Source organism: Schistocerca nitens, chromosome 1, assembly GCF_023898315.1.
Source record: "Schistocerca nitens isolate TAMUIC-IGC-003100 chromosome 1, iqSchNite1.1, whole genome shotgun sequence".
In the NCBI taxonomy this organism is placed as follows: domain Eukaryota; kingdom Metazoa; phylum Arthropoda; class Insecta; order Orthoptera; family Acrididae; genus Schistocerca; species Schistocerca nitens.
Window position 1 is genome coordinate 195,085,622 of NC_064614.1, and position 12,076 is coordinate 195,097,697.

Below are 12,076 nucleotides of genomic sequence, written 5' to 3' on the forward strand. Positions count from 1 at the left end.
TAGTATACATCTGTACTGAATGTTGTCAGCGAGGGCAACAATCTCGTAAGAGGTTTCCTGTGAAATGTTCTTGTTACCTATCTCGTGAGACGGTGCAGTGCTAAGATACTAAACTTAGAAGCTAAGGTTTCAAGTCGCCTGCGGCAAAACAGGTTTAGATTTCCCATGATTCCACTAAAGCAGCTAACGTTATAGCTGGATCGGATTAACATAGAGACTGAATTTGAGCACGCAAGAAGGGGATGGGAGGTAATGTTGTCGGTTCGCCGTAACGCGAATGGATGATACGGCTCGGGTAGCAGCAACTGTGCGGTTCCTACTGAGTACGTTCCCTGGTAACGCGCAGTATTGAGTTCCCTCTGCAGGATCATAATAGTCTCATCATTTTCCTAATCTATTTCACGATCAACGTCACTCTTCCGCGAAAACAGTACCACACTGAAAAACAAAGCGTATAAGAATAAAGTAGAATAGTCATGTTGCAAATCGCTAAATTTCGTCCGCATCTGACTGGTTCCCGGCAGCTGAGGTAGCAGAACGATATGACAGCTGTGCACAGGGCACAAGGTGTGACCAGAGTCTTGCTCTGAGCAGTTGTTGGTGTCGTACCTGTCCTGTAAACAACTACCTGTCAGGTACTTTGTTACTGTTCTCAAACAAGGCAAACGAACTACTCCTTTCCCCAGCCATGCTAGTTACGAACAAGCACTTCATCTGAACCGACCTCTCTCTCGCTGGGACGTTAAACTCCTACCCTCCTTTCTTTTGGAATGGTTTCTCTTACTTTAAACATAGCCTTTTCTGTGTTGAATAACTGCGAGAAATTAAAACTGTGTACCGGAATATGATCTGTAGCATTGTACAAAATGTTAGTATAAACTTTAAAAATGGCCAACAGCGTCCAAATTACTTATATTAAACAAAGAATTTTTACAAACATTAAAGTACCAGTGTAAATTTTGTCTTCACAAAAATGTATTTTGACTTCTTTTGCAGAAAATTTTCTCTCTTCTATGTTGATATACTGTCTGAAGTAGTTTTAAATGGAATTTGGAGAAATTACACAGCAGTATAGCAATAAGGGCAACAGACCATAAGTTTCCCAAAAATCAAAATCGTATATGTACTAGAAGGAAGTGAACACGTGGTACTTATGTCAGTGATATGAGTAATTTGTTCAAATTTGTTGTAAATGAAAGTTATTTGTCCAAATTATCTTAATATATCGGAATTATCAGCAACCAGTTGCATACAAGGAATTTTGTTTTGTTAGCAGGTTTCAGGCATTTAGTGCCCTTCTTCAGAAGGCTTTACAGAAAAATATACCACAAATAAGTAGAATTTGGATAGGATTATTAAAATCAAGAAAGAAAAGTTTAAAGATTTTTAAAAGCTAAAGATAAAATATGGTACATAGTTATAACTATCACATTATTTGCGAATGACAACAAAAAGACGCATACGGCGTACAGTTATGATCCCAAAAATATACAAAGGCAATAAGTAATACACTAATGAATACATTAATTAAAAGGAGCTCGTAAATACTTACAAAAATTTAATAAAGAAGCCAAATACCAAGGGTAAACATCATGCCAGAACCGCAACTAATCAACTAATGATGCGCATATCTTAACGTTGGTCTCAGGGTGAAGCCAAGTGTAGGATAAAATAATAAAACAAACACTTACACATCTACAGTTGTCATAAGGCATAAACTAAAATGTAAGTGCGAATAAGCAGAGTAGTAAGTAATACATAAAAACCTAATGATAAATAATATAAGTTAATACCAACGACAAGTGGCGCTATGGACGGGAAATTTGGGAACTAATTTCCAAACTGCTGTAGTGAGGTCAGTAGCAAGCTGTGAGGGAGCCTGCCAGCAAAAACGAAGTGCGAAGAGCATCAACGGCTGGAACTAGTGACTGGGGTAAGTGTAGAAACAATTCTCTACCACCGACTAATATTAAGTGTCGGAAACTGAATATAGAGGAAAACAAGCCTGGGCACAATTGTACCATAGTGACACAACTAGTACTGGAACATACGCAGGTCGTAAGTATGTGAAAGAATAGGGTATTTGACGGTTTTCTGGAAATCGTCTTAAATAGCTAATTACGTCATTTTATATTCATAACACGCTTTCTTCCTTCTTGAATTTCAGTATTCTTTTCTAAAAACGGAAATGAAATTGAAATAATTTGAAAGCCAGCTAAAACGCTCCATTCGAGTCTTGTGATGCCTGTGACGTCACTGGCTAGCTTGTTGCTCCTATTGTCATAAAGCTAATTCACCGTGGTGTCTCGTTTCGGAATTTACGTTTGGGAAATTGGATTGTAAATGCTGTGTAGTACCACACTCTTCAAATACATCCATAAAACTCTTGAAAAATTGTTTTTAAGTGTTTCATAGAATGAGAAGGAGAGTATAAGTTGGTTGCACTGCACCGGTAAAATGCCATCACGTCGATACCCAGTTTGCCTTGTTTAATTAAAAATGTCTTGCACTCTGAAGTTAACTTAATTTACCTCCGACATACGCGTTCCCACTGTTACAAAGAAGGATAGCGTCAGTCGATGAAATTAAACTCTTAGTAATAATTATCGTTATACCTGCTTCCTTGCACATCACTTTTAGCTCAGTTGGTAGAGGGGTGGACTGTCGAATATTAAAAGGTGAAAACCATTTACTGATTCGAATCTGCCTGCAATAATATTTTAGTTTCAAAATGGTTCAAATGGCTCTGAGCACTATGGGACTTAACATCTGAGGTCATAGTCCCCTAGAACTTAGAACTACTTAAACCTAACCAACCTAAGGACATCACACACATCCATGCCCGAGGCAGGCTTCGAACCTGCGACCGTAACGGTCGCGCGGTTCCAGACTGAAGCGCCTAGAACCGCTCGGCCACTCCGGCCGGCTATTTTAGTTTGTTCATAAAACAAATCCACATTCCTTCCATATGAAAACCAAATCACTATTGCAGTACTTAAGCACACCGATTAGAAAGAGAGTATTATTGTATTTTCCTTGAGGTTAACATACGCTTACATTTGCAATAGTTGTTAACACACGTCACGTTGAAAAAGACATTTTCTATTTACTATGATCAGATACTTTTACTTAATTAGAAACAATGTTTTCTTTACGTTCACCTACCGTGCAACTAGGATTCTTGTTGTTTGAGCTTTCGAAGTTTCATTGTTTTACATAAGCTGAAGTTAAGTCTGTTTCAGACACTGACGTTTGTTTACACTCACAAATGGTACAGTCCTCACGTTTATGCTACTGGCATGTTGTTGCGTGCTTTCAAAAACATAAATGAAATGGAATGAGGTGGTCCTTAACTACGTTCCCTCCGACTCAGAGTTGCAATATTAAAAGTTTTGGCTGGTTTCGTTGTCTACGGGTTGGGATACGTAGTTGCCGCATTACAGGCCAAATACTGCTGTGCCTACAGTATACAATTAGAATACACACATGAACCGAATGGTCGAAGGTTTCTATCACTCGGCAGTTGCGAATTATGAAAGTAACATATAAATTTATAAATGGAAGATTACAATTAAGTAAAATCTGCAAGTACTATCTTAACGACTTTAAATGATGAGTACGATAGTAGAAGTACTTTTGAGAATGTTGTATATTTCTGCAAAACACGTACTGGTATCGATGGCCGAGCAATTAAATAAAACAACAGTGAAGCAACAGATTCCTGCTACACGTAATTAGTTATGAACAACAACATAGCTCGCGAGTTATTCGCTTCTAAACGCACACCTCGCCTTCACTGTAGAAGCCACGGAAATCTCACAATTGGACAAGTCAGCACTAAGAAATATTTCTATCTGCCGCGACCACGCGCGAACTGCTCCACACTCTCCAAGTCTTTCCCGCGACCGTGCGCCCCTCGCGCCGTCGCGTCCAGCATTTCTCCCGTGTCCTGTGTGGTACTCTCCAGAACTACCTCGTGTCCTGGTCTCCCGAACTTCCATCCAGTCTTCCCAATCACGAGCGCTGTGATTGGCTAGAGCGCTCGCGCCATGTCTTCAATCCAACGTACACTCACAAACATATTTAAACACATACGAAATACTGGAGTTACATTTAAATAACTAGACATTAAATAAATATTCCTACGGCTGGACCATAAGCACGCTCTCACACACATTATCAGATAGATAAACAAACTAAATAAACATATATAAAAGGAATAGAACAAAGGGTAGGCCAGTAGCCTAATGTCTCTGTGCTTTCTAAAACAGAGTAAATATTTAACCAATTTCTTCATGAATAGTATATATCGGATATAAACAAAGACATAGATGAATAAATATATTTATAAGCATGCTGCTACCGTTTTTTTTTTTTTTTTTCGTGTAACTGTGGAGTACTTATGGCCTGACGCGATCGATAGTAATCGGCCACTTTGACCTCCAATAACTCCTGTAATTCATACCAAATTAGGTTCACACTAATAGCTTTCTAAAGATACGGCGATCAACAAAATCCGATGAAGCGTTTATATTTTGGAAATTCATTACTGGATTTTACTTGTATAATTCACCGTCAGATACTAAACTTTAAACTAATAAAGATATTGAAAATCTGATTACACCATCAGAATCGTCGTGCAAATAATAGTAATGTACATGTTTCTTTTTGAGGTACCACGATTCATCTGGCTACTATTGATTTCTATACGAACTGTGAAATGACTGCCATTAAGGTTTCACAAAGTCCGCCATCTTTGGCACTCCCGGTGTGTCTCCTTCACCGACTGAGCGTCACTATAGAATTCCCAGCCACGCGGCCGGTGGACAAAGTGGTTCGGCCGTGGTGCGGCATCACGCCGTTGCTAATGAGCCGCGGCTTGCCTAGCGGCCCGAGCGGTAGCCGCCAACTCTGAACTTAGAATATTTCCAGAGCGCCACAACTCGCCCATTACCTCACATTGTACACGCTTTATATCTCTCCACAAACAAAACCTCATCGTCCTACAACTCGTCGTACTGGGGGAGTATGGCGATATCTTCAGTACTAGCAACGCTAAAAAAAAAAAAAGTAATTGTTTGTAAGCAAAAAGCAAAGTAGGCAAAGTAGATGCATCTACCCTGTGTCGTGCAGTTCTCAGACTAAGATTAACGTGAAGCTACATACATTACATTCCACCACCGAAACAACTGCTACAATGAGTTCTTGCTAACGCTGTTTTCATATTTCGTGTAAAAATTTTAAAAATTTACGATTCTTCCAGGATTCAAATCTGTGCTTTTTCGTATCTGTAGTCACATGCGCTACTCGTTGCGCCACGGAGCACGTGGTGCTGGCAGTCTCTCTCCTGTGTATCTCGTATAGCGGAAATCAGCACTAAGATTTGCCGAGAATAACTTTATTGTGCCTTGGGTCGTACTTGTATAAGATACGGGCCCATTTGCCAAAATTACACAATTCCTTCGTTTTGAACGGGTTTAATGATGTTGCAGGTAACAAGGAAAAGAATGACCGTCCTTGCACATATCGCCGCTCTAAATGAGTGGAGGATAAACGCATCAGTGTTCGTAAGGTTTCCACTATCCGCGTTCAAAAAATTCCTTTCTATTGTTAATTAAAAGTTGTAAAAGCATTTTCCATCACTAAATAGCTAAACTATTTGCAGGAAAAGTACAGAAAAGCCTAGTGACTTCGACTAACACTCCTGTAACACATGTATAGCTTCGTCTGACTCCCAGTCTGTGACGTCTCCAGAGCTTCAGCGAAAAACAAAGCGTTTTCGATCACTTGACCAAATCCTGATTCTAAAAGACTTTTAACCTTTAATTACACAGCACTGGAGACCATCAACCAATAAGCCAGAGATCATACCGTGTGTCAGCAACGGAACGTCGAATAATTCGCAACGAGGTAGAGAAAATGATAAAGAATGTCACATTCAGCCTTCGCAGAGCCCATGGTCGTCACCAGTGGTCCTCGTCAGGAAGAAGGATGGCAGTTGCGTTGATTACAGGAAGCTTATAAGAAAACTAAAAAGGACGTTTATTCTCTTTCACGAATTGACGATTCACTAAATTGTCTGAAGGGAGCTAAGTTTTTCTCAACCATGGACATGTACTCGGGATACTGGCAAATTGAAGTAGATGAGGCTGATCGTGAGAAAACTACATTTATCACCCCTGAGGGCCTGTATGAGTTTAAGGTAATGCCGTTTGGTTTGTGTAATGCACCAGCAACTTTTGAACAGATTATGAATAATCTTCTAAGGCACCTGAAGTGGACGATGTGTCTTTGTTATTTAGATGACATTATAGTGCTCTCAGAGACATTTGATGAACTTATAAAAAGACTGAGGGCCGTTCTTAAGTGTCTCCAACGAGACGGACTGAAACTTAATCCAATAAAGTGTCTCTTTGGAGCAAACGAAATCAAAATACTTGGACACCTTGTGTTAAACGAAGATGTGCGGCCAGACCCAGAAAAGGTGAGATCTATGAAGGAATTTCCTATTCCTAAAAGTATGAGAGATGTGAGAAGCTTCCTCGGATTATGTTGTTATTACCGTTGTTTTATCAAAGACTTCTGTATCAAAGCCAGGCCACTCCAAGAGTTGTTAAAAGCTGATGCTAAATTTATCTGGTGTGGTGCTCAACAAGATTCTTTCGATGTGCTGCGAAAAGCTCTGAAGTCTGATCCTGTTCTTGGTCTGTATGATGAGAGAGAACCTACAGAACTACACACAGATGTCAGCTAGTAGGGGATCGGTGGTGTCCTGGTGAAAATTTCGGATGGAAAAGAGAAGGTTACAGCCTATGCTTCCAGGACACTTACAAAAGCTGAGAGAAACTACTCAACAACAGAAAGAGAATGTCTTCCTGTGATCTAGGCCATGTGCAGATTTCGACAGTATCTCTATCAAAGGCCATTCAAAGTTGTTACAGACCATCATTCACTTTGTTCTTTGACATGTCTTAAGGATCCAACAGGATGACTCGCCAGGTGGGCACTATGTCTTTAAGAGTATGAAATTATCATAGTATATAAAATTGGAAGAAAACACCAAGATGTCTCTCAAGAACGCTGTGTAAGACCATCAAGACTTTGATGAAGATAGTGACTGTCTCGCTGCAATCCAGGATCTCTCTGCTGAGCAGAAGAAGGACGCAAAGATATTTCAAATTATGCTTGCCTTAAATCGGTCAGAGGATGTGAAAGGACAGTTTCAGGTAGTTAATGGATTACTTTGCAGGAAAAACTTTGATCCGTTTCGAAAGAGGTGGCTACCAGTGATTCCTAAACATATGCGCTTAGACGTTCTACAGAAATTCCATGACACACCTGAGGCCAGACATTTAGAATTCATTAAGAAATACGATAGAATCCGCAAGAGGTTTTTCTGGCCAGGTTTATTTGTATTATTTTCAATTGGAGTCTATTTTACTGGATTAATAATGATGCTTGTATCATCAGCAAACAGTGCCAGTTCAGCTTCCTGTTTCAGATAGCAAGGGAGGTCGTTCACATGTATCAAGAACAGAAGGGCACCCATGATTGAACCCTGTGGAACACCTAATGTAATTTTACCCCAGTTAGATGAAGTGGCAAACTTATTTAAATCACGTGACCCATATAAGAAAACTTTTTGCTTCAGATTCTGTAGGTATGACTTAAATCACTCATATGCTATTCCGTTTATACCATTTAATTGTAATTTATGTAACATAATGTCATGGTTCACACCACGAAATGCTTTGGACAAGTCACAGAAAATTCCTGTTGGTGACATTTTACTATTTAAAGACTCTATTATGTGCACATTCAAATTGCATATTGCAGTCTCAGTGAAACAGCATTTTTGAAATCCAAACTGTGATTTACTAGATATACCATTGCTTCCTCAAAGATTTTTGAAAATGCTGTAAGCAAGGATACTGGCCGGTAATTATTGACATCTGAAGTGTCCCCCTTTTTGTAGAAAGGCCTGACAATGGCATATTTTAGCCTGTCTTGGAAAATACCTTGAGTTAGCGATGCATTACATATGTGACACAGAACATCAGCTGTCAATGCTCCACATTGTTTTAATATCTTATTAGAGATGTCATCTACTCCAACAGAACATTTATTTTTCAAAGATTTAATAATTTTACTTATTTCACAAGAGGTTGTTAGGAGAAACTTAATCTGACTAAATTTTTTGAAAACAGACTCCTCCATGTACTCCCTGGTTTTTTCTTTTGAACTGTTCTCACCAATTTTTTCTCCTACACTTAAGAAATGGTAGATACATTAGCTACTTGTGTACTGTTCGTTAGGATGGTCTCGTTCTCTTTAATAGTAATACTACCTACTCCAGTGGTTACTTTTCCTGTCTGCCTTCTAACAACATTCCATATTGATTTGATTTTATTGCTGGCGTTGTTAATTTCTTCTCTAAAAAACATATTTCTTGATTTCCTTACTACTTTTCTCAGTATGTTACAATAATATTTATAGTGTAAAACTACTTCTGAATCTTTACTAGTTCTTGCTGTCTCATACAGTTTTCTTTTTCATTCTGAAGACACTTTAATACCTGTAGTAATCCAAGGTTTCTTTGAAAAGTTTATGATATTACATTTAGTAATTTTCTTTGGGAAGCAATGTTCAAAAAGGGATAGAAATTTATCAAGAAATATGTTGCATATATCATTAGCATTTGGCTCATCTCCCCAATTAACATTTCTTAAGCTTTCTCTGAAGTGCTCTATAGATACCAAGTTGAGCGACACTTTTACTTAATGGTTTCCAAACTGTACATCCTGTTAGGTTTTGTAAGTTAATCAGTTGTGCATCATGGTCTGACAATCCATTTATCACAGGGTATGCACGTTGGAACCCTTGTTTACTGGACTATTTTTTATTGTTTTGCTCAATAGTGCCATCCCTCAAAAATGGAAAGCAATGATCTTGCAGTAGAAGAGGTACATTTCACAGTACCAAAGATGAAATGTTCTCTGCTCTTAAGGTATGTTCGGGTATTTTAAGAGTGCACGTTTACTATACTTCTTTGCTTCGAATGATCTTTCCTGTCATATCACTGAATACTGACCTTACGTCCTGGGCAACCTGTATATGTACAGAAAGTAAAGGCAATTGTTCTTGTTGTTTAATAGACAGAAAATTAAAAAACACTGATGATGCTGTAATTTCAGTGAAACATGACTGGGTATAAGAGGAGAGAATTGTTTTGCCCAAGGCAATACCATTTTGAGAGTGTCGCACCTTTGTTTCAGGAGCAGAGTGACGGCGAGCATGCGGTCTCGCCTGGCAGAGAGGACGGTGGCCGCGGGGCCGCTGCTGCTGCTGCTGGCTCTAGTGGGCCCAGCGGCGGCCTACTCGTGTCCCTCAGAGTGCAGCTGCCACCCGCCGGACGGCGCCCGCGTCGACTGCTCGTCGCAGTCGCTCACCGCCATACCGGAAGGCCTCGACCCAAATGTAAGCCACGCGCAGTTTCCACACAGTATGGAACCATTCAGAACTGGTTATAATATATCAATGAGCAATTATAACAATTACATAGCCATAAAGCGTGAGTAGGCTGACCACATTCAGTTGCAACAACCCTATCCGAGGCTGGATAACCCTCACGATATCGGAACACGACAGAGATCAATGTCGGAGTAGTCAATTACGCGGGGAAGTAGATGCAGATATCCTTCATCACCGTTCTAGGCGAAGCCCTAGTGGAGATGGTATACCATTGCCTCCCTTCGAGCTAAAAACTGTCCTGTGACTAGGGCCTGCCGTCGGGTAGACCGTTCGCCGGGTGCAAGTCTTTCGATTTGATGCCACTTCGGCGACTAGCGCGTCGATGGGGATGAAATGATGAAGATTAGGACAACGCAACACTCAGTCCCCGAGCGTAGGAAATCGCCGACCCAGCCGGGAATTGAACCCGAGCCCTTAGGATTGACATTCTGTCGCGCTCACCACTCAGCTACGGGGGACGGACTCCTTTCGAGCTGATACGAAGAGTCAAGTGTGTACCTATGTCGTTCATATGAGAACTTGTAGAATTTAGAACTGTGTTTCTGATGTTATGGTTGAAGGGAAGGGAGATGATGCAACCGCCACAAAGCCTATTCCTCGGAAATAGAACCGTCGAGCTTAACGTCCCCATCCAACGCGAACGAAACACCATCAGCGGTGCATGTAGCTTAACTTTCAGACGCTGCAGAATTGCACTGGAATTTAATTCATGACATTGACACAAAACTGGTGAGCAGGAACCTTACATTACCACCTCACCTTCCCTTGCCGGCCAGACACTGGTAGTGCAAATTCTCTTCCACCAGGATTCCAACCAGCTTATCTCCGAGTCGAGCTCCACCACACAGGCGTACGTTAGCCACTTCGCCTATACAGACGGTTGATGACAGAGGCGGTAAAGAGGCAAATAAACTAACGGGAAAAAATATTAGGCACGCCCTTAAAATACCACAATGATCGCTCTGGAGTGTTGTAAATGGAGCAGAACCGGTACCTGGAGGTTGTGTGACTGTCCAACTCTGACGTAAATCATGACAGTGAAGTGGTGTGTACACTCATGAGCCAAAACATTATTATCACTGCCCACAGCAAGGTCGAATGCCTCCTAGTGCTTTTGCGGGCACGTAATGCAGTAACAAAAGAGTGTAAGTGGAAGGAGACGAATCGGCAGTCATTATAGAGAAGATATGGGCTGCAAATGCAGAACTCCACTGACGTAAGCAGCTTTGACAAAGGGGACACTCTTCTGGCGCTGCGGCTGCAAACGAGAATCTCTGAAACAGTGATGCTGGTCGCCTGTTGGCGTACTACTGTCGTGAGCAAGTATGGAAAATGGTTGAAGGACGGTGAAATAACGAATAGGCCGTATGGTACTGGATGACCATTTCTCATCACAAAACTGATCAGAGGATCCCCCACTGTGTAATCCAGGATAAGAAGCGGTCTGTGGCAGATCTGACGACGAAGTACAATGCTGCTGCAAGCACAAGTGTTTCGGAGCACACCGTTCAGAGGACATTGTTGAGCAGAGAACTCCACATCACTTGACCTACGTGGTCCTGTGTTGATCCAACCACAGCGTCATATATGACTTACACGCCGTCATCCACGCGAATGGCTGCACGAAACAAGCACCGTGCCACACATGCAGGTCAGTAAGGGCAAAATTACGCTGTGAGGTATAAGAGTTGGGTTTCCATGGGACATGTGGTGCTAACAGAAAGCATCACGACAGCAGTGAGCTACGTGAACATTACTGCGGACCACCAGCATCGCTTCATGCTTGAAGTCTCCCCCTTTGGCGGTGAGATCTTCCAACAGGATAACTGTCCGTGTTGCAAGGTCAGAATCGTGCTGCGGTGGTTTGAGTGGCATTATAGTGAACTCCCATCGATGTCTTGGCCAACAAAATTGCCTGATATGTAGCCATTGAAAAACATATCGGGCGCCATTTGCCTGCCCATGAACCACCATCCCGTAATTTGTAGGAATTGCCTGTAGGTAGACATCTGATATCACATACTTCTGTAAAAGACTTGTAGAATGCATACCAAGTAGAATCTCTGTCCTACTGTGCTTGAAAAGTGGAATAATATGCTATTAAACAGGTAGTCATGATGTCTTTGCACAACAGTGTATATGACCTTGCCTTTAAGGAATCAGTGCAGCAACGCGGTTTGATTCGAATACGTGACAGAATGTCAGAACTCATTTCGTTAACCATGAAGAGCCAGAATGTATACTTCAGCATTCTCGGTGACCTTTCCTCAGTATCTTCATGAGGAGTATGCTGTGGACAGTTCCATCTTCCCAGGTAATAAAAGCCGTGTTCACATAGCTGCATGCACACGTTTCTGGTTTGATGAAAATTCGAGCTTCCCATGGCACTTCATTTGGTCCATTAAACAAAATGATCTTAATCCTGCAGAAAATATGTGGGACTTTTAATTCCTCTTTCACTTAAAAAAGGTTAAAAGTTAATTATTTAATTACTATCAAGAGGAGAATGTGAAATTATCTTAATGACGAGAGCTGAGCCGGCCGG

General features: G+C 41.0%; 1 protein-coding gene across 3 annotated transcripts in view; it reads left to right on the top strand.

The window, feature by feature from the left end:
* Positions 1 to 12,076, top strand: part of LOC126245358 (leucine-rich repeat-containing protein 15) — a 142,756-nt gene that overhangs the window by 37,091 nt on the left and 93,589 nt on the right. For 2 of the 3 annotated variants that reach the window (XM_049948309.1, XM_049948307.1), the window contains one exon: positions 9,279 to 9,477. In XM_049948309.1, the coding sequence (XP_049804266.1) occupies positions 9,295 to 9,477 (183 nt within the window). In that variant the 5' untranslated portion in view covers positions 9,279 to 9,294. Of the gene's footprint in view, positions 1 to 9,275; positions 9,478 to 12,076 lie in introns of all 3 variants that reach the window. The other variant, XM_049948308.1, reaches the window with a different exon arrangement.